Below are 24307 nucleotides of genomic sequence, written 5' to 3' on the forward strand. Positions count from 1 at the left end.
TGTATAGTTTAGATACATTTAATAAAATGAGAAAGAGAAATAGTACAGATATAAAATTAGTTTCATTGAAAAGTTAATACTTTAAAGTGAAAAACTTCCAAGTTAATAAGGTAAAAACGTTAAAATGTTGATTAATTTTTATTTAAAATCTAAATAAAATTTCAGAGTGTTTTGTTATTGAATATCCACAACCCAAGAAATATCAATGAACTAAAGGTCTGAACTGTAAGTATTTTGAACGATTTTTGTATCAAATAAGGCGCATCACACAATTTACTAGTAGTTGCCAACTTATAAACGCTATCATGATAAAAAATTCAGAAAGAAATTCTTGGAATTAAATCTAATAAAATACATTTTGTTAATAGAAAATTAAATGGCAGTTCTAAAATTACTTAAAGAGAAACACATAAAGCCTTTTAAACCTACAATTTAATTCAGATACATTATTTTTTCAACTTTATTTATTTGGCTACTGGTAAAAGAATAAAACAAGTTTGTAAAAGAACTGATTTTGGCCACTTTTTAGCGGTTTTAGGCAGATGCCTTGTCGGAAATTCATCGGTGATTAAATCTGTAATATTAATGTCAAAGCACCCAAGAAAAATATATGCAGCAAATCTGCGGTGAAATAAGAATTCTTACAGCGAACCAACCTGTAGGAATTCTCCAACCAAGATAGGAAACCTTCAAGAGAAATGGCACGATTAAAAAAATTTCGAAAATGAGCAATATTTCATCTTTTTGGAAATAATAATAATAATAAAAAAAGCGTATGGAGGTGCGGGGGATCGAACCCCGGGCCTTTCACATGCAAAGCGAACGCTCTACCACTGAGCTACACCCCCGACGTATCAGCGACTTTTTCAATGAAGTTGATGCCAGTGTCATGACTGGTAACCTACTTTATGAAACCTGTCACCAGGTGTGTTTCAGCAGGCACTGAAGAACACGAAGATGCATAAACAAACCTGTGTGTATCGAATGAATCCCGATAATGGCTACACATTGTAAAAAAAAGAGCAGAATAATATTACAATACATGTGCACATCCTTTCCATGGCTTTTTTTTTCTTAAAATTAAAGGGAAAAAATAGAGTTGCAGGGGATCGAATCTGAGGTTTTTCACATGTAAAGTGAGAAATACACCCCTGACCCATAAAAATGATAACGAGAGTAATTAAGTCTTCTGCAGATGATGAAGCTTCCAGCATGATGGTTGGTTCTTGCTTCTCAGTTTTCATAGATATAATGCGGGGTCTGTTGCCAATTATCAATGACGGTATGTAGCTCTTACCGGAGAAGCTGTAAAATGGCCAGTGAAGGTCCTTAGGACTTGTGGTGGTAATATTATAAGCCAGTTAACAACTTCCGGCGAAGAGTGTACACTTTTGTCTAGTGGCTTTGTTACTCGGCTACGAACCCTAACGTTGCGAGTTCGAACCTCAACCTGCACATTGGTGACCCTGGTTATGAACAACCGCATCCTTCATTCAGCTGTCGTGGCTCCATCTACCGGTAGCAACCACTCACACACGCTCGCCATCACCCGCCATAACACTTGGCGCGATAATCACGTTCGTCGCTCGCCATAACTGGCGCGATAAACTCTACCGACTCACTGGTGGGGGACTGTTGTGGTGGTAACATTATAAGCCAGTTAACAACTTCCGGAGAAGAGTGTACACTTTTGTCTAGTGGCTTTGTTACTCGGCTACGAACCCTAACGTTGCGAGTTCGAACCTCAACCTGCACAGACTCAACCATTGCTCTCGCCTTTGTTGTCGCGGTGTTCCGAATATTGAAATTTCTATGTGCCATTAGAATGGTCGGAATAGCTGCTTTGGACTTCCTTTATTTAATAACGGTAAGATGACTACAAGAAATGTATTAAATATTCCTTCTGCTCAGGTTATTGTTGTTTATTGTAGTTGAATAGAAATTAATTAATTAAAACCCTGTAAATTAAAAAAAAATAGTGAAAAAAAGCATTACGGTTAAAAAAAGTGTCTTCACTAGAAGGCTCATATTTTAAAATGGAAACTTTTGAAATGAATAAAATAAAAACGCCAAAATGTGGATAATTTTTAATTTAAAATCTAAATAAAGTTTTGAAGGTATTTTCTTATTGAATATCTATAACCCAAGAAATATCTATGAGCCTAATTTGGCAGTTATAGGTCTAACGGTCTGCCCTTTAAAGCACTTTCAATGATTTTTGCATCATATACAGTCCTCCAAACAATTGTCTAGTTGTGTCCAGAATATAAATATTATCATTGTCACTATCAAAATAAAATAAAATAAAGAATAAAAAAGACGAAATTTTTGGAATGAAATAAAATAAGATATATTTTGTTAATAAAAATTTAAATGACTGTTCTAAAAATATGTAAAGATAAATAATTTGGCATAGTAGGCAGTTCAAATTATTCAAAATTTAAAAAGCACAATGTGTAAAAAATTAATGTGTAAAAAAAAAATGAAACTCATTTTGAAATACGAATCTGAAACATTAGAATAACCTCTAGAACAAGATCTTATCATCTAAAAAATGATTGAGTGTGTGTATGTTATTATCACTTTATAGATTAGACCGTTTGGTTATGCAAAACTTTGGAAGGTGTGGATTTATGGCACGGTGAGACTTATTTTGAGATTTTAATCCATTAAAATTAAGCTGAATTCTGGCGTTTCCCCCGATAATTTTTGAAAATATTATTGCACAAAAATGAATTTTACACATTTCAAAATTTAAAAAAAGTGTTTTAACGATACCAAGTCGAAACTCATGCACATTTTTAATAAATGCGGGCATTTTTAAAAAAAAAATATTTTTTCACGTTATTTCCACCAGTTATTCACTTTATTGCCCCTGGATTCAAACCGTTCCCCTTATTTCATCAAATATTTAATTGCCTCGTTTTTTTTTTCTGTTGTTGAAAGCGAAAGAAAGGTAGTGTTTAATATTTGCGTAGTTTGCGAAACGAATAAAAAAGTGAGCTAAAATATCGCGAAATTTGAAGGTAGATAAATCGCCTATTTATGTTCTTAGTACACTATGATATTATAGGAAGGTCTACATTAAAGATGTTCATGTACACAGCGAATGGAGTGTATTTATGTATGAGAATTAAAGTAACACAACTCTAATATCTGATAATTTCAAGTTAAAATGGATATGAAGCTATACCTAAACATTTTAAATGAAATTAAATATAACCTATATCTCCAGAGAACCAGCTGGTCACCAGGAGTGACTAGGTAAGGGTGACTAGGGGGACAAAGTTATCCAAACCTCATTATTACATATATAGAAACAATGGCATCAGTTCAATTGACTGTAATAACTGCTGAAATCATCTGTTTGCTGTTTACATTACAGTTGAATTGCCTATTGTCTTACATTATGTTCATAATATCACGTTTTCGAATTATAACCAGTGGGTTCCTCCAAAACTATCTCTCATACTGTCTAATAAAGTTTTAATGACAGAGAACGCCTTACAAGGCATTGTAGTATAATAGTTAAGAAATTTTGGTATGAATTTAGCATTTATACTGAATCTATCATGCAATTCTTGGTGATTTAATTTCATAATTAATCCCTGGCATGTGTTAATAGTATCTAAAAATCGATTTGTTTAGTTTAATTATATTAACATCTCGTTTTAAAGCGGCACTAGGACTATTATGGGACGGACCTCGTCATTTTGAACCGTGGCCAGAAGACGATGACGACACCCGAGCTGGTACCCCCCTCTCCACACCACACCAACGGAGGAAGTTTAGTCCTAACGGATTTATCGTGCAACAGACCCCCTTACACGGCGGTTCTTCGGTGGAATGGTGTCTCGAACCTGAAACCCTACTGCTCGCAAACCGTGATCTTACCACCAGGCCACCACGGCCCATCTAAAAATCGAATTTTTTGTTTTAGAGACGTTTTTCTCAACTTATTGAAACACAGATTTAGTACAAAACTGCACTTGTAGTCAAAGAATACCTTACGAAATTTGATATATTTAAGCCAGTGTATTTTTAAATGGCCGCGTTCACTTATTTCTGAAAGCACAGACCGACAGACAGTCAACCATCTTGGGATTTAGCTCAAAAGTTGATAGATGTCTACATTATAGATTTAAAATTGTCTACCAAATTTTATTAATCCAGCTCTCTTTATTTTGTAATTATCGTGTTAACTTATAATCGAACAGTAGGACAGACGTACTTCCTCTGAACAGATTGTACAGGAATCTGCAAATTTTGGTGGAAACATATATCGAAATTTAACCGTCACGCTCAAAGCGCATCTTTGTAACCGACAGATGGATGCTTTTCAAAATATTCAAAATGTTTTTTTGGACCTAGGGAAGTCTAAAACATAGAGATTCGTCAAAATCTCAAGTTCGAATTTTTTTTAACGATCAGCATACTTTCTCTATACTACGTATACGAGAAAGTAATAATGTTATGTTGTATGATACAAAATTGAAATTGAAATTGATGTTTCATTGAAAAAAAATACAAAGAAATTGGTACTACAAAGAATTGGTACTGAAAAAAGCAAAGAAATTGGTACTACAAAAAGTTTCTGTAGGACAGAAGTACATATATTCTTTTTGTAAATTAAGAAAGTCAAAGAAGTCGTTACTCAGTTGCTGAATTCAATAATTCATCTGCTGATGCAATCAATCAAAACCAATAAAACCTAAATAATTATCATGCTACGATGTTTTAAGCCAGTAGTCAGATTTGCTTGCTTTTTCTTGCGTTCAAGAAGCTCTAATGACTGTAAGCCATATAATTTGAATCAAGCCCGTTTATTATATGGATCGCAACTTTGATTTCAGAATTTACCATTCCAAGTTAGTTTGAAAAAAAGGAATAAATAGTTTCTAATTAATTTTTATCAAATTTTATCTCATTTCACGTACACAATATTTGTCTTATGAGAATTATGGCAGAAAAAAAATCCTTTTACATAAAAAAGTATTTTTTTCCATGTTAAGATATTGGCATATAGAGTAGGATTTTGTTTGCATATGATTATAAATGTACACAAAGAATGGATGTTTAATCTTTATTATGATATTTTTCCTATCACAAGCTAGAAAGAGCATGATATGTACTTTAAAAAATATTTGCTTTTCATCCTATTTATTATAACACGTTTTCACTTTCTCGTATTCAAAGAAGATAAAGAAAAAAAAACATATTTTAAAGATCAAAACATTCGAATTTGATTTAGACAGATTTTCACGTTTCAAATCTGCCTGAGTCCGAAAAATACCCTTTACATTCTTGTATAGAGAGTATAGTATAGAGTAAGTATTGTCATCGTCAAAAAATTCTAATTTTTTTTTCTTTCTAATCTATAAATGTAAGATCTTCTTTAGTCCGAAAAATATCCTTTACTTTTTTGTATACGAAATACAGAATAAACATCGAAAAAATTCGAATTTCGAAAAATCAAATCGAAACCAAATAATTGCCATATAAAATAATAAATAACAGTATGCCGGCGTCCTGGTATAGGGGTAGTGCGTCTTTCCCGTGATCTAGGCTTCCTGGGTTCGAGTCTCGGTTCGGGCATGGTTGTTCTTCCGTTGTTCTATCTGTCAGATGTGTGAATGTGCCCTCCTGTAAAAAGGGGTTGTGCAAGCGAATGAATGATGCGTGAGTAGCAAAGTCATACTCTTGGCCCTAGTTGGCGCTATTATAAAAACAAGAGACACTCTCCCTCCGGCTAAAATCGCTGTAGTAACAGCGGGCCTGTCCGTGGCAATTGTCATAAGAAACAACAAAATTAATAATGATATTATAATGAAAAATTAATTCTAAACCATAAAGTTAATTAATTTCTCCTTTGAATCGCACAACTCTTCTTGTTTACGAATGCATACCAATATATTATGTCTATCAGATTTTTATAGGATGATTGACGCCGTCATAGACAAGAATATGTCTGGATAGAGAAACATTTACACTGTGATAACTCGTCCATCATATCAAGTCTCAGAGCTCTTGTCTGAAGAAAAAAAAACATCTTTCCTTTTCTTTTAATTATACGAAACATATCCTCATATTTATATCGATTTTCGCTCAGTACTTAAGTCCTTTTAATAATAAAAAAAACGAATATCCAATTAAAAGTTATTTATTTAAACAATTACGCTGAAATGCACAGTTTCATCGTCCAAGGTATACATGCACCATATTTGACAGTTGTCGACCCACACACCGACGCATACAAACACACATTCATCTTTATTATTAGTATAGATGATTTTATTTTATGTTTCATTAATCTTGTTAGAAGTTATAAAATAAGGCGAGTCTGATCGCCCCTGCTGTTAACTACATGACTCTTTTTTCGTCCAGACTTTCTGCCGATTAATTTTAAACTGCTTACTTATCCTCTTTCAATTGGTCGGATTTCTTTATCCTGGATTCAAGTATACGTAAATTCAATAACTGTAGTCACTTGTTATGCTTATTATTTTATTCAACCCCTACTATTAGCTCTCTCTCTCTCTCTCTCTCTCTCTCTCTATATATATATATATATATATATATATATATATATATATATATATATATATATCTTGTTCCAATTTTCAATCGTTAATAAAATACTTTTTATTCATCCACTCAAGTTCAAATACAATTTTTAAAACTTGTAGTGGATGACACTTGATGTTAATACAGTTTTTTTCAAATATTAATTAATGAATTGAATTTGTCCAGCAATTTTTATTTGGTGGTCAAAATCACCAAATCCATCGCTATATTGCCAAATGGTCGCCAAGTTTGTCACCAATTCGTCGCCAAATCCGTCGCCATGTCTCGAAATGGTTGTTAAGCTTTATTTTGCTATTTAATATTGTAATTCTGTCGTATGTATATACATATTAATTGTAATTATTTAATAAAAAGTAACTAAATTTTTTTTGTTGACCTAAGTCGGAATTTACTTAAATTTTATATATATTACTTGTTTTTGTGTTGAGGTTTATGACTTTAATTTTTTTGTCTTTCCATCAAATAAATTTTATCCTCCTCCCATCACAGAATTAAACTATAATCAAAGTATTGATTTATTTTAATTGAATTGGTTCATTAATAATTAATATTAAGAATATTGAAAAACATCTTGAGAATATGCAGCATCTTGAATTAATAGAGGGTCAAGAAGTTAAATAGTTGCTTCAAATACAACAGATACAAAATTCTTGTATTAGAGATTAAAAATACTATTCTAGCCTTATCAATCCAAGTAACTAAAGCAGTGTTTACATAAGAAATAATACTATTCCAGAAATTAAAAAAAATTATAACTTCTGCAATTTTCAAGTCACTGTAATACTTGAATACTTGTTCTTGAATGCCAGTTGCCTATCATTCTTATTTTAAAATGACTTATGAAGGCGTGTATCGATGTCTGATTTCATTTAAAGGAAAAAAAAACTTGTTTCTTGAACGTGACATCGACCTCATTTACCAATTTTCACACCTGCGATGTGGTCACTCGAAGAAATCTTTCGTCATGGGGAAGTAGGTTGCTTTTCATTGTTTCATCCTTCACTGAAAGCAATGTTGCTGCAAAGTTACTCTTACTAACGTTGTACTTGCAGTTGGGGGTGTAGCTCAGTGGTAGAGCGTTCGCTTTGCATGTGAAAGGCCCGGGGTTCGATCCCCCGCACCTCCATTTTTTTCTATTTTATATTCGAAAGATAGATCATTATCACTTTTTACTTTGATATAGTTATTTTGGCGACAGACTTAGAACGTGTGTGTGAATAAATTTTAAAATTTAATCAGGTGATGAGAGCTATGATAGTCAGTCCCAAAATCAGATTCTTCAATTTTTCTTCGCTTTCTTGAACATTATTATTAATTTGACACATATTGCAAGTAAATTAAACCCGTTTAGTCAGTTTACGTTTGAAGGGAATGAAACCAACTCGAGGTGACCAGGAGGGGCTATAGATGGCTAGTTCTTCAGATTTAGAAGGCGCCATGAGGACAAAACATAAATGAAATTGTGTTATTTTTATGAGAAATATTCTGAGACACGAAAAAATGATGCCAAACTCGGGACACCACCAATTCTGTTTCACTTCTAGAACAATACATAATATTTTCAAAGCCCGAATTCGATACCAAGATTCTAAACAGTCTCTTTCATTTATAAATTTCTCCATAGAATATGCAATGGATTTTTCAAAATAAAAATGAAGCAATAAAAAAAAAGATTTCTTTTTAATTAGACAAGGACATTAGAGTAGAAAACGATAACTTAATCCTTTCTAGGGCCGTGGGAAGTATGCTTCCCACCAAATTTATCAATCTTTGCATGAAATTATGTAGGTTGGTATAAGTTTTGATACATTTTTTTTGAAAAACAGAAACTTAGGTGCTTTAGTTCTTTATCTCACACAAAATGATGTGTCTTGATTTGTTACTTAATTATTAACTATAACCAAATTAATTAATGAATCAAATTAAGTTCATCTAATAAGCTAAATGAATCCCTTTTTATATTCTAATTTCAAGCCTAAAAATATTTTAACATAATATGACTAGAAAAAAATGGCCGTTTAAAGAGTTAAGGAAAGCTGTTTGATTATTCATATGAGATGCAAGGCTGATTACCCGGATTGAATTGCAAGAGACATTTTGGTTGGGCGGGAAGAGGTCAACAGAACCATGTTAAACAAGATTTTAAATGCCACATATTGACTGTTCAGAACGGTATATAGTCAATATGCATAGTCATTCAGAACTGCCAATATATCTTGACAGTGATACAGCATGGACATAGTTAGATTACCCAGCAGTTGATGCCAGATCCTTTACCACTCTTGCTCCAAGTTTGCTATCATCTCAAAAATTATTTATGAAGACATTATACAGTTTTTCAGAAGTCTGTCCAGTCCATAATCGATTATCGTATTTAACTTATTGTTGTCTTCTCTGATGTTTTTGTTTAATCAAAGCAAAACAAAAGCTTTTACATTATCATTTCATATTTATTTAAAAACCTTCCCTAAATTTCGTAAGTTGTGTATTTTAAGACCAATTAAATAGAAAAAATAAAAACCAGATGCCTTAATATAGGTTCAGACATCCTCATGCATTGGGCAGCGTAATAACTTTATCTTCAATTTAATTTTTAAAAGTTGCCCTATTCCTCTTACACCTATTTTACTTATCAGACCTCGTGTTTTGCAGTACTGATGTAGCTTGTCAAAAACGTAATTCGATTAACCTTCCACCACGAATATTGGCTCTTATCATCCATAAATCAATCAAATGACTTCAGAGAATAAAGATATTTTACACTAGAAAATGTAACAGATTTTTTTTTCTTAAAGATATTATTATAAACAATTTTTCATTAAATTCGGGATATGAATTTTCTGATCCATTTGACTGAACTATATGTACCATTTATTAGCAAAAATTCTTATTTTTATTTTTCTTGAAATAGCGGTTATCATGATGGATCCTCTAATATGGAACATCACTTAAATATCCAAGATCGTTCCGTTCAGAGGATAAATCGTCAGGATTCATTAAAAAAGTACTATACAGGTAAGGACAAAGAATAATGTAATAATACAGGTTTACAGAAATTGCTTAGAACTTTAACTGATTAATGCAAAAGACAAAAAACAAAAACAAACAATAAATGTATTAATAGACTTTGCGAGTTTTGAAAAACTTTAATGGACTATACTAACTAAAAGAATATGACATCTTCACTTTTGACTTTATCTTTGTCTTTTAAAAGTATGAAACGGAAACAAACTAGATGAAAGCAAACATATCAGCTATTCGTCAGTTTCAGCAAGCAAACAGAACACACCTGCGTTCACCTACCCAGCTTCTCTTAGCTGTGTAAACATTGTTTTAATGTTATTGATATCATTGAAAGATGTCAGGGGGTGTAGCTCAGTGGTAGAGCGTTCGCTTTGCATGTGAAAGGCCCAGGGTTCGATCCCCCGCACCTCCAATGATTTTTTTCTGGTATAACTAATATATAACCTCCAATGACTTTTTTCTGATATCATGCATGGTGATGGTTAGCAAACAACCATCATCAAGCATTAAAGATCAATGTTGGTTTCATCATGGAATGTACTTTACAAAGCAACATAGGCTCTGAGTTTATTTACATTTAACCTGGAGGGGATTATCATGATGATCATTCATCATTGGTAATCATTATTAACTTGAACATCAACTCAGAGCAACGCACACATTCAATGATGACGGTAAGTCAGCGGGGGGGATTTTTTCTTAGTATTCTCATAGATCACTATATGGTGAGTTTTAGATTTGATTTTCTGAAGTGGAGACATTCATTGATGCATTTTAAAACAGCACTTTTTTTACTAATTGGATCCTAAATATGCAACTCATCTACAATTCGGTGTAAAAATCTAAAGTTCATGAATCTTGAGTTTTACTGATCACTTTCACGTAACCACTGCTAAATACGTACCAACAAACATCACTTTGAATGTTAAGCTTTCTCCAAATTTGACAAGTGTTTACATTTCATATTATTTAACTTTAAACTTTCATCCGTGTAGGTTGGCTGCATTTAAGAGGTATTGTTTTTACATATATATGGAAAAACAGATCTTCTATTGCCGGATTTTATGTAAAATGTGATAAAAATCTAGAATTTTGATACAAAGACCATATTATATATATATATATATATATATATATATATATATATATATATATACTTATAATAAAGCTCAATGTGTATGTGTGTTGGCGCTCTACAGGCAAGGTCATTTGACATACAGCTATCAAATTTGGTACATGTATACCTTAGAGATCGGGAATGTGCACCTGGGGTCCCTTTCTTTGAAATTTTAATTACAATTTTAATTATTAATTGAAAACTAACTTTCCCGCCAAAAAAATCTTCCATTTTCCCCACCGCCAACTTTTCCGCCAAAAAAATCTTCCATTTTCCCCACCGCCAAATGAGTAAGGCTTCAGCATTTTTTTTCTCCCAACAGTAATGAGGCTAGGGTTAAATGTTTTTCGGCCGATTATTTCAAACGATTCTGTTTATTTTCTTAATGTTTTATGCATTTAAAATTAAACATAGTTAATTAATCCATGTTTCAGATTCATTCTGAAGTACTTTTGAATTAAAATAACACAGAATAAAGGAAATTAAAAATGTATAATCTGCATAGCGTTACCCCAACTGGCGTAGAAAAATTCACGCATTTGCATTACCGTAATTGGCGAAGAAAATTCACGCCTGCGCATTGTGTTCTGATTGTTGCCATGACAACCATTATCAACGGACGATTTAAATTATTTTTAGGTTATTTGCATGCTTTTGTAAGTAAATTGTATTTATGTTAGTTATATATTTTTTGTATATGCTTATAGTTTTAAGTACATCGTTTTTTAAGTAGTTTTTTTTTAACCTGTTTTCAATTATTTAAATTATTTTTAGGTTAGTTGCATGCTTTTGTAATTAAATTGTATTTATGTTAGTTATATATTTTTTGTATATGCTTATAGTTTTAAGTGCATCGTTTTTTAAGTAGTTTTTTAAAACCTGTTTTCGACCGATTATTTTAAACGATTCATTTTATTTTTTGAGTGTTTGATGCATTTAAAATTAAACATTGTTAATGAATCGATCTGTTCCTGATGAATCTCAGAAAATTTTGTTGACAAATTCTTGAGATATTACATAAATTAAGAAAGATATTCTTATTATAGTGCCCAGAAAGTTTAAACGCTCAATGACTCTGTTATCAGTAATCATATTATAAAAAAATGCTTTGTTTCAGTAAAAATATATTATTGTATTAATTGTAGATTAATTCTTTCCACTTTAATTTAAAGCATAAATTCTACGGGAGCTAACAGAAAATTAGAGAGATACATATTACGTTATGATTGAAGGCCTTTATAATATTATGAGTGAATTATATGACTTATCAAAATTTTAAGTTTTAAAATATTTTGATGAAGAATCTATTAAAGTAGGAATTGCGTAAAATATTTAATTATTAAAATTTAAACGCACATTAAGATTGGCGAACCAACTGGTCGCCAAAGGCGGCTAGTATATATATATATATATTAGGGTTGATCACATTCATAGACAAACACATCGATTAAAAGACTTTAAAGTAATGTCACAACATTATCAATCAATGAATAGTGTAATCAAGAAAGCAATACAAAAATTCTTAACAAAGACTTTTTTTATTAAAATAGGCAATGCTTGGTTGAAAAACCGTAGAATTCATTACAGCTTCCTTCGATTTGATATTTCCTATGTGATAATGCGTTTTTGTTCGACATTTAAAAAGGGATTGAATTTGAAGTTAGAATAACTTGATTTGATTTTTATTTATCTGCTGATAAGTTTCCTCTATCAGATTCATAGATTTTCGATTAAGTTAAATCTGAATCATCATAGGAAAAAAATCTGATTATTTTTACATTTAGCAAGATTTTCCAATATAGGATGAATGTTAATTTGACTCAAGTATAAATACATATTTATCTTAGTAAAATCATGTGAAAAAGACCTTAATCTGAATTCCAGCATTCCATGTATTTATTTGGGCCATCTAGAATCTGATTAATCATATATTTTTCTTATTTTTTTATGTCATTCAATCATAGTTCTTGAGACCAAATGAAATAGTAGCCATAATAAACAATGTCTCAACAGCCGTAATTCATTTCAAATGCTCTACTGTAATTTATTCTAGTGTGTTTTATAGTATCATTATTAAATAGGAAAATTTTGGTTTAGTCTAGCTTTCCTTGCACGGCCTTTTCAAATTTTTCATCAATTTGTTCTTACATATTTTATGAGATCTCTCTATAAACAAGTGTGGATTTTTTTTTGTCTATTCCTTCCAAAACATATTTCTCTGTATTTTAATTAGTGATTTTCTTAAATGTTTTACTATATATAATATTTTCGATCAATGTTTGATTTCATACAGAATAAATAATATATATTTGAACTTTAACTGTAACTAAATCAAGTATTTGGCAGCGGAGTTTGAACTACCGATCGAAAGCGAGTTGATAAAATTAAGATTTGCTTGAAATGAGAATCATTTCCGCCTTAATCACGTGACAATGTGTCTGTGTGTATAACGTAACATGTAACAGTACATCCTTTTTTTCTCCTTCAATTGGATATTCAATAGATTTGGAATTTGAATCTTAACTTAGGAAGCCTAAAATGTGACTTTAAATTGACTCTTACCTGAAAAAATAATACATCCCAGTAGTTACAAGAAAATTTAACAAAGATTCGGTAAAAAATAATTCGTTTTCATTTACATTCAATAGATTTTTTTGTACTGTTCGAATAAATCTTTAAAATTTCCGTTTTCTACTATTTTATAATCACTTTAAAACTCGAAAACAATCTATCTCCAGAACACTTGTAAATAAACAATCCAACTCTAATTCTTTACTTTGGAATAAAAGTTTTTCTGTGTTTTTACAAGAAAAATTTTAATGCTATAGTTTTGATAACGTCATCGAAATGGGCAATCTGAAACATGTTCTGCATCCATCCAAGGTACGTATGCGAATCCATGGCACCTTGGATCTCCATGTGGATCTGGATCTTTAAATTGTGGTTTTACAGCTTGCTTCTCGTAATCTCTTAGAGTAATGAGCATCGATTCCACAATCTAAAAAGAAATGAAAGGAAAACAGACCTTTTAAGTTTTGCCAAATATATTTTATATTTATTAGAAATAATGAATTTTGCAGTTGTAACCAGCGTTGATGAGAAGAAAAAATCTGGTTATACAGGATAGTTCGCGTAATATTTTTCACTAAAATCTAAGGATTTGAGTTTATAACTGTGTTAAATATTTAAAATTTGCTTACAAATAAAGCTTGAAGACAAATAATAAATTTCTTTATTTAACCTCTAATGATTCTTCTTTTAGTATGTTTATCAAAAAACTTGTTTCAAATAACATTTCTTTGTTTTGATGTTTTTTGACAACGCTCACTGCATATAATTCTTATTGAATGGAATAAGATAAATATGCAATCCGTTGATATTAGTATTTTTTCTGGAAAATGAATTCAAGTCCTTTTTCATGACTAGAGAAGAAAACAATGATTACTATATCTGTCGATTGATCAACAATAAACATTTCTTTAAAATTAAACTGTTACTGGTACTTGCTTATCTTTATGAACCTCGCTATCAATTGCCAAAAAATGCAAAACGCCACCATCTTGGCGTTGTTATGTTTATCAAAAATTATGTTTCAAATATATATTTTTTGTTTTGATGTTTTCTGACAAAGGGGATCACGTATGTTTCTTATTGAAAAATTATTGTTTCTTATTGGAAATAATGCAACTATCAAATTCTTTGGTCCTAGTATTTTTGCATAAATATTCCGAGAAATTCATATAAATGACATTTCTGGAAAATGGATTAAAGTCATTTTTCATCGCAAGAGAAGAAAACAATGCCTTGTAAATATGTTGATGGTTTCTGACTTAATATGTTGCTGGCTCTTGCTTATCTTTACGGCCCCGGCTATAAATCACAAAAAAAAAAAAAAAAAAAATTGCAAAGCATCACCAACTTGGCGATAGCCATTGTCAATTTGACGTTGGCGATCTTTGCGTAAGAGACAATCGCCAAGTAAATTGGAGGGGGAGCACAAAACTTAACATGTATCTTATATCTTTGAACAAATACGATAACATTCTTTTCAAAGCCTTTCAATTTCTAACAAGAATACATATTAGGTAGCTTACTTCAGGATGCAAATCAGCAATATTTGTTGTTTCACATGGATCCTCAATAATGTTGAAAAGACAAGGTATTTCAGTCGGATTGCAAACTTTGCCAATTTCTTGACATTCTCCGCATCGAACTTTAGCTTGGTCTCTCCATGTGTCTGAGACATTTGGCAAGTAAGATCCCATCTGGATTAAGATATCCCTGGTTTTACTTCCACTCTTGTAAACCCACTCGTCCATGGATTCTGGATGCCTCGTGCCTTCAAGTGTTTGATGGCCACTCCAGGATTCCAGTCCCGACACTAAATTGCCGGTGATGAGTTTGAAGTTCCCTGATCTGAGAGCGGCTACATTCTCGATGGGGTCGATGTTGTGAAGTATCTCCTGACGTGGTGATGGAGAATTGTGTAGAAAAGCTTCCCACAAGCTTTTTCCGTCGATTTCACCTAAAAGTTCTACGTCACCTCCTGTGAATGAAATTTATAACTGAGATGGACTTTAAAATTCATAATAATTTTTCCTTTTGAAATTATTTATTTCAGTTAAAATCTATTAGACAAGAAAATGGGAAACAAAAAGCATATATTATTTAAGAAATTAAAATTTTTTCTTGATTTGGATGGCGTTTTTTTTACTACTAAAAACTAAACTGAAAACTATTAATATCAGATAAAAAACGTAGACTATTCCAATTGCAGCAAAAAATACTGATTTCAGAACTAAGTAAAATTCAAAGTGTATTTAAAGCCACTTGTCGAAATTTCAGTCGAAAAATATAAATTAGTGGGTAATGAGTTATGGTTCTCTGCATTATAAATCATGTAAAAAAATATCTCGTCTATTTCTAGAGATCTTTAAAATTTTGCGTGTGAAAGTAATTTATTTTACATAAAGAATGTCTCAAAATATTGGAACAAGGGTTTATTTTATTAATTATTGCTCCTGGACTCATATTCCGAACTATAAAGTTTTTAAAAATATAAGGTGGGTAATTGTCGATTATAATTTGGCTGTTATTAAAATAAATAATAAAAATTAAAAAAAAATTAATTTTTTATACAGCTATCACTATACAAATTTGGGACCAACTTAAACGATTTTTTTATATTTACTTATGCACATACAAGTCCCATGCTTCTATTTACAAAATTTGCAGAGATATTAAAAAGTAAATTTATTGATTTGAACCATTTTTTCATACCTCAGTTGCCATTTGAACATTCCTTTTACTTCATATCTCATATATTAAAAAGACATAATGTGAAAATAATGATGTATTTATTAACTTTTATTCAATTAAAAAATGATTAAATAATACATTCATTGAAATGTTTACAAAGCTTGTTTAAATTGAACTTCTTTGATTATGATTTTAATCGTTGAACTTTTAGGTGGGCAATTTAATAGTTATTTGTAATTTATATTTATTTCAGCAGAATATAATGGAAGAAGAGTCTTTTACATTTTACTCAAAATTAAATATTTAAGATTTTTATTAGATGCTCTTAATTCTGCTTTTCGATGTTCTTTCCCTCTCCCACTGTTTGCAAACTCAATTCTTTATAACGATCCTTTTAATATTTGCATTCAGAATAACTTTACTTAATAATTACTTGTCATTCAGAATAAATAGATTAGTTCATGCCAAGTGTATGAAGACATTTGTCTATATTTAATAAAGATGACTAATTCTTCTGCTGTTTTAATCTATTGTTGCAATTGTTCTAACTTCAAGCTTTTAGGAAAAAGAGCTTGAAGTTTGAATAATTATTTTCCTTTTAAAATATACTTAATACATTCGCCAAGCCCCTCGTACCCTCATTTAGTGAGTTTCCATTAAAATGGAAGATAAAAATGGGTCGGCTGGATATTTGTAAGCGTTTAATATAAGATCCTTCAATCCACATTATACCAAAATGGACCGGTTTTGGCAAAGACATTCATTTTGTAAATTCGTCACGCCTTTGGTGTGGTATTCAGTGATCACAAACGCAGAACTTTACACTCCTGAAGCCTGTTATTCCTTGTCATTCAATTTTTGTGCTTTCACAAAGTAAGGAAGGGCATTGACTACGTCGTGTCATCTGTCATTTTCTTACCTAGATGAATATCTTGATAAACCACATTGGAACCTCTTCTCCATGCTTTCTAAGTCTTGTTCTATCCCACTTTCATTTACTAATCGGCTTGCACCTATTCCATATGTCTTGAAGTAATGAGAATTTGAAAGACTGTATTTTCAATCTCCGTGTCAACACCAAAATTGGCAATACTTCATATTGGTGCACGGTTTTAGCGCTTGTAGTATGGTGTGCTCTGATTCTGGAGATGGGTTTTCTTGAATACCTAACTTTATATTTGGCTAACAGCGTGAATATCTACTAATATCATTTCTGGAAAACCTACATTTAAAAATGATTCTTGTTTCCTAAAGTAGACGTTTTTGGCTGGGGGAAACCTAAAAAAAGCATCCTGGCTTTCATTTCTGTAATCTGGTGCTAATTTTCCATCTACTTTTGTCTCTTAGAATTACAATTACCCTAGAAAAGGCGTTTCCTAATCCACTCCTACAGAGGAATTTAAAACAATTCTATCAGCTTCACAATTTTTTTAATCCGACTCATATAGAAGATATGCTGGATATTGTCTTCCTTAATTGTTTTCTAACCTTCTAATGACTTTAAAACCTTCCAATTGTAACACCAGAAATAACTAGTTATTGTGCGAATTTCAATTTAATCCCACATTTGTTTAAAATATAACCATGAAAGAAATGAAGATTAAATGAATAATTAGCTATAGAATTTGCAAGCATAATTCTTTGGCGATGTCTGTGTTATTACTTGATAGTATTAACAAAATCTTGAAGTGCCTATATAAAAAAAGTTACAAAGAACTCATCAATGGCAGAATATAGTTCTAAATAGATATTATAAAGCAGCATTCAAACAGGGCCAATTCTGCGCGCAACAAAAGATCACGCCTACGTCAGGAACACCACGTAACTTGAAAGTGACAAAGGTAAATTGTTGTACCGTCGGGACATCTATTGCCTTCTATTACACATAATAGTTGGCCTTGTGTGAAAGCTGCTTAGGAATTAACAGCGCTTGAGACTGCGTGCCAGCTTTAGGGACTTTATATTACCGTGATTGTACCTACAGGATCTTAATGCGTCCATATGAAACAGAGGACTCACCAGCAGCAGAATAGAGTGTAGGTAGCCAATCCGAAATATGCATCAGCTGCATGGAGACTCGAGGTTCTTTAAGTTTAAGTAGTGGACTCCAGATGAACCCATTGACTCTGACTCCACCTTCCCATAGATGATATTTTTTGCCACGTAGTGGATAATTGGAACTGTAACCACCAACCGCTGCGTTTGATTCTCCACCATTGTCAGAAGAAAAAATAAAAATGCTGTTGGAGAGCATGTCTTTGTCATGAAGGGCCTGGAACACATCTCCGACTGATCTGTCTAACCCTGAGACCATGCCTGAAAGGGAATATATGTATTGCGATTAATACTTTTACCTATTAGATTAAGATATCTTATTATATCTCCACAAAGTTCTTCTCTATTCTGAATGCTGCACAATATGGTAAGAATATCGTAATAATATTGTTGGATACTTATTATATCTCCACTATCCAGATATTTTATTATATCTCCACTAAGTGGTTCTATATTCTGAATGCTGTACAATATGGTAAGAATATCGTAATAATATTGTTGGATACTTATTATATCTCCACTATCCAGATATCTTATTATATCTCCACTAAGTGGTTCTATATTCTGAATACTGTACAATATGGTAAGAATATCGTAATTATATAGCTGGATACTTTGTGCTGTTAGCGTTTCTAAGTTCAAAATAAATCTATTATTACGTTACTTCGCTCTGTTTATATGTATGTTTTGTTGCCTTCTTATAAAATTTCACAATATTCTATTTTAATTTATCCAATGTTTTGAAAATTTATTTAAATCTATCAGAAAATATATTTAATTAAAAACAAATTTTAAAATTAATTTTTTTTTAATGTACAGTAGAATTTTTTTTATTTCTATTATTTCCTATTTCATGATCTGTCTTTCAAATTCAGCACGAGGTGATGCGATGGGAATGAAATTTAATTTTAAGCTAATCTATGATTAATTGGTAATTAAATTTCGAGTACGTAAAAATGATAAATTGTCATTGAATTTTAAAATTTTTTTACACAAGTTTAGAAAAATTCAAATCAAAGTGAGGGAAAAAAATCGATTACAAAATTCTATTTTTAAAATCATGGAATACTGAAAACACGCCTCTTTATTTAAAACACTACTAAATAATTCGTTAATATTTATTCATTTTCCAGGCTAAGCTGTATGTTTGTTATATTTATTATTATTGTGATTTTAAATAATGCTTGCCCTAGAAAAGTAAATGTATATAACATATTATATATATAAGTAGATCACTGATTAAATCGCAGACTTTTGTGTTATATCACTAGAAAAATTACGTCACTGTTTACGTGAAAGTTTACCATTGAAGAAAGAATTGCTTCACTGAGGTGATCAATATGACGATATTTATTGATAATAGAATTCTTGTACTATCTATAATAAACTTTTAGAGCAAATACTGAACTGAAATCAGAGTAAAATATCGAAATAAAATGTTACTAATGGAGAAATCTGACTCAGTTATGAATAAGTTAAAAGACACTATGAACCTAATCGACAGGTGATAGTACTACTTTCTACTTTTAATAAAGCACTATGTCTTTTTTTCCAGAATGATTTATTTATCTATATCAATATTTGAGTAGTATATTTCTCTCGATCAATAAAGGAATTTTATCTTATTCTTTTTTTAATAGAATTTTGTGTTTTGCACAAGCAGGCTTTACTGGAAACAATTAGATATAGATATAACAATGTACGATTTATTAGGAAGACAATTTTCCTGAAAATAATTGTTTTCTCTTGTAATAACTATATGTTTTTAAGTTTCTATACTTTATAAATCTGAATTTTAATTATTAAATCCTTGATTAACCTGGACATGTCAGGAAGTTAGGTGAAATCACACAATGAATTTTTTAAAGTGTATTGTATAACATCCCAAACTCACTGAAACGCCAATATATGGCAAGCTTCTTTGCTCGGAAGAGGGGAAATATTGAAATATTTTTTCAATTAGGTATTTTCTGCACAAGAAGCACTCACTAATTTAGCATCAATAACTCTATACTATTAATAAAAGGCCTAAAGACAATCTTTTAAGCCATAAAAATAAGCTAAGAAATGGAGCTGTAAAGTAGCCTGAATAAGACATTAGCTTCGAATTGAAAAACAGCCTGAATAAGCCAGGAGATAAGAATTGATGCAATCTTCATATCTTACAGACAAGAGCTGACACGGAGACATAAAATATTATTAGTTTTCAGGACATGAAATTCCCATGAAACTAATTGAAAAGTCCTTGGCACCAAAACGTTTGTTGATAAAACTTAAAGGTGCATTTCCTCAAACGGAACACTTATCCTGCATGTAGCCGGTATAATCAGATGAATATATCAAGCAAAGAATTTTATTTGGAAACAATTTTGCTTTCAGATTCCTGGATTTGATATTCCGATAATAATTAACTGAGTCTCGTAAAGGCAGCAAATATTAATGTCTCACTGGATTGAACGTGTACCTTTGAATGTAATTGCTTGTAAACCAGCGGAAATGGTCTCCCAGAAACTTTTTAGCGTGGTTTCTTTTAAAAGTCTTATTTTCCTTCCTACGCATGGCATTGGAGAGTTTGGGTAAGGCAGCGAATTAGTTGTATAGTACTGGTGGTTACGAAATATAGATATTTAAAGTGAATTCAGCATTTTCAATTAATCTATTGAGAGCATATGTATTTTGGATGACTTTTTTCCCCTAGACTTATGTATTTCTTCGAGGACCGATCAAATGACCAAAATTTCATATGAAATTACAATTGTAATTACAAGATAATGTATCGAATTCCATTGATTTAAGTCATTGAGTTTATTAGTAATTAGGTTTACTTGCTTACGAAAGCACAGACGATAAATCGTTGCACTGATTTGGTTCAAAATTGGACAAGTTTCTATATTTTAAATGATAAATCTTTATTTACCTAGATTTATGAATTTTGAAGTTATCTTGTTCATTTGCATTCAACCAGACAGACTTACAGAAAATGGATTTCGTTTAAAATTTTACAGAAATCTTCGAATTCTCTATTCCGTGTTTCTAGCTCAAATCGTTTTTTGAGTTACCGTGTTCAAGGGCAATCATAATGACAAAAATGTGTTTTCTGGTAAAGTCAGACATTAACATTATCTTGTAATTACAATTTCGGCAAGATCTGAAACATAAAGATTCGTCAAAATCTCAAGCTTGAAAATTTTGATCGATAACAATAATTTCTCTGTACTCCTTCAACGAGAAAGTAAAAATTAATTCGCTTTTTGTTTGGTTCAGCAATCAAAATTGTCTTGGGATGTTTTTATCTTATAGACGGTATCATGTATGTTATGTTTGATTTAATCAAATCTAATTTGCAAAATCTCTGAACATAACTCACCGGCAAAAACTTTTCTAGAGTCATCTGTGATATGACCAAACTGATTCACTAGATGGGGAGGAGCTTGCAGAGGCATGTATTGATTTCCTGCGTGTACTGCCAGGTGGGCAAGATACAGGAAAAGTGGCTGGGAAGAAGTTAAACAGCAGTGAGAATTTCAATTTGACTGATGGCATCATTAATAATTATCGTTATCAAGAATGTCATTAGTATCCAAGAATGATCATGTGAATCAGGTCATAATTAATATTCAATAGTCTTCAAATCATAATAAATATTCAGAGAGATAGATTAATATAATTTGATTCTATTAATTAATTTCTATAAGTTTCTAAAGGATTCTTGAAATGACTTGCCGGTTTTGAAAATCGTGCATGGAATCGATAATCAAGAATAATAAAACCAATCAAGCCATAATTAATATTCAAGAGTCTTCAAATGATAATAAATATTCAGAATGACAGACATGTTTAACATAATCTGATTCTATAAGTTAATTTCTATCAGTTTCTACTTCTTTAACTTTCTATTGTTGTTTTTCCTAAGAGTTCTTGAAATGACCTACCGGTTTTGAAAATCGTGCATGGAATCGATAATCAAGAATAATAAAACCAATCAAGCCATAATTAATATTCAAGAGTCTTCAAATGATAATAAATATTCAGAATGACAGACATGTTTAACATAATCTGATTCTATAAGTTAATTTCTATCAGTTTCTACTTCTTTAACTTTCTATTGTTGTTTTTCCTAAGAGTTCTTGAAATGACCTACCGGTTTTGAAAATCGTGCATGGAATCGATAATCAAGAATAATAAAACCAATCAAGCCATAATTAATATTCAAGAGTCTTCAAATGATAATAAATATTCAGAATGACAGACATGTTTAACATAATCTGATTCTATAAGTTAATTTCTATCAGTTTCTACTTCTTTAACTTTCTATTGTTGTTTTTCCTAAGAGTTCTTGAAATGACCTACCGGTTTTGAAAATCGTGCATGGAATCGATAATCAAGAATAATAAAACCAATCAAGCCATAATTAATATTCAAGAGTCTTCAAATGATAATAAATATTCAGAATGACAGACATGTTTAACATAATCTGATTCTATAAGTTAATTTCTATCAGTTTCTACTTCTTTAACTTTCTATTGTTGTTTTTCCTAAGAGTTCTTGAAATGACCTACCGGTTTTGAAAATCGTGCATGGAATCGATAATCAAGAATAATAAAACCAATCAAGCCATAATTAATATTCAAGAGTCTTCAAATGATAATAAATATTCAGAATGACAGACATGTTTAACATAATCTGATTCTATAAGTTAATTTCTATCAGTTTCTACTTCTTTAACTTTCTATTGTTATTTTTCCTAAGAGTTCTTGAAATGACCTACCGGTTTTGAAAATCGTGCATGGAATCGATAATCAAGAATAATAAAACCAATCAAGCCATAATTAATATTCAAGAGTCTTCAAATGATAATAAATATTCAGAATGACAGACATGTTTAACATAATCTGATTCTATAAGTTAATTTCTATCAGTTTCTACTTCTTTAACTTTCTATTGTTGTTTTTCCTAAGAGTTCTTGAAATGACCTACCGGTTTTGAAAATCGTGCATGGAATCGATAATCAAGAATAATAAAACCAATCAAGCCATAATTAATATTCAAGAGTCTTCAAATGATAATAAATATTCAGAATGACAGACATGTTTAACATAATCTGATTCTATAAGTTAATTTCTATCAGTTTCTACTTCTTTAACTTTCTATTGTTGTTTTTCCTAAGAGTTCTTGAAATGACCTACCGGTTTTGAAAATCGTGCATGGAATCGATAATCAAGAATAATAAAACCAATCAAGCCATAATTAATATTCAAGAGTCTTCAAATGATAATAAATATTCAGAATGACAGACATGTTTAACATAATCTGATTCTATAAGTTAATTTCTATCAGTTTCTACTTCTTTAACTTTCTATTGTTGTTTTTCCTAAGAGTTCTTGAAATGACCTACCGGTTTTGAAAATCGTGCATGGAATCGATAATCAAGAATAATAAAACCAATCAAGCCATAATTAATATTCAAGAGTCTTCAAATGATAATAAATATTCAGAATGACAGACATGTTTAACATAATCTGATTCTATAAGTTAATTTCTATCAGTTTCTACTTCTTTAACTTTCTATTGTAGTTTTTCCTAAGAGTTCTTGAAATGACCTACCGGTTTTGAAAATCGTGCATGGAATCGATAATCAAGAATAATAAAACCAATCAAGCCATAATTAATATTCAAGAGTCTTCAAATGATAATAAATATTCAGAATGACAGACATGTTTAACATAATCTGATTCTATAAGTTAATTTCTATCAGTTTCTACTTCTTTAACTTTCTATTGTTGTTTTTCCTAAGAGTTCTTGAAATGACCTACCGGTTTTGAAAATCGTGCATGGAATCGATAATCAAGAATAATAAAACCAATCAAGCCATAATTAATATTCAAGAGTCTTCAAATGATAATAAATATTCAGAATGACAGACATGTTTAACATAATCTGATTCTATAAGTTAATTTCTATCAGTTTCTACTTCTTTAACTTTCTATTGTTGTTTTTCCTAAGAGTTCTTGAAATGACCTACCGGTTTTGAAAATCGTGCATGGAATCGATAATCAAGAATAATAAAACCAATCAAGCCATAATTAATATTCAAGAGTCTTCAAATGATAATAAATATTCAGAATGACAGACATGTTTAACATAATCTGATTCTATAAGTTAATTTCTATCAGTTTCTACTTCTTTAACTTTCTATTGTTGTTTTTCCTAAGAGTTCTTGAAATGACCTACCGGTTTTGAAAATCGTGCATGGAATCGATAATCAAG

The 24307-nt window shown here is 30.9% G+C and overlaps 1 protein-coding gene and 3 non-coding genes across 5 annotated transcripts in view; 2 read left to right on the top strand and 2 right to left on the bottom strand.

Annotated features, from left to right (window-relative positions):
- Window positions 1-776: 776 nt before the first annotated feature.
- Trnaa-ugc (transfer RNA alanine (anticodon UGC)) lies at window positions 777-848 on the bottom strand. Its single transcript has one exon. It is a non-coding gene; the product is annotated as a tRNA-Ala (tRNA).
- Window positions 849-7639: 6791 nt separating this feature from the next.
- Window positions 7640-7711, top strand: Trnaa-ugc (transfer RNA alanine (anticodon UGC)). The gene has a single exon. It is a non-coding gene; the product is annotated as a tRNA-Ala (tRNA).
- Window positions 7712-9949: 2238 nt separating this feature from the next.
- Trnaa-ugc (transfer RNA alanine (anticodon UGC)) lies at window positions 9950-10021 on the top strand. The gene has a single exon. It is a non-coding gene; the product is annotated as a tRNA-Ala (tRNA).
- A 2258-nt stretch (window positions 10022-12279) lies between these two features.
- Window positions 12280-24307, bottom strand: part of LOC129968574 (arylsulfatase B-like) — a 36906-nt gene continuing 24878 nt past the window's right edge. For both annotated transcript variants that reach the window (XM_056082598.1, XM_056082597.1), the window contains exons 7-10: window positions 21408-21534; window positions 18005-18301; window positions 14821-15272; window positions 12280-13724 (exon numbers count right to left, since the gene is read on the bottom strand). In XM_056082598.1, the coding sequence (XP_055938573.1) occupies window positions 13566-13724; window positions 14821-15272; window positions 18005-18301; window positions 21408-21534 (1035 nt within the window). In that variant the 3' untranslated portion in view covers window positions 12280-13565. The remainder of the gene's footprint in view (window positions 13725-14820; window positions 15273-18004; window positions 18302-21407; window positions 21535-24307) is intronic.

The sequence above is a fragment of the Argiope bruennichi genome, chromosome 5, assembly GCF_947563725.1.
Source record: "Argiope bruennichi chromosome 5, qqArgBrue1.1, whole genome shotgun sequence".
In the NCBI taxonomy this organism is placed as follows: Eukaryota; Metazoa; Arthropoda; class Arachnida; order Araneae; family Araneidae; genus Argiope; species Argiope bruennichi.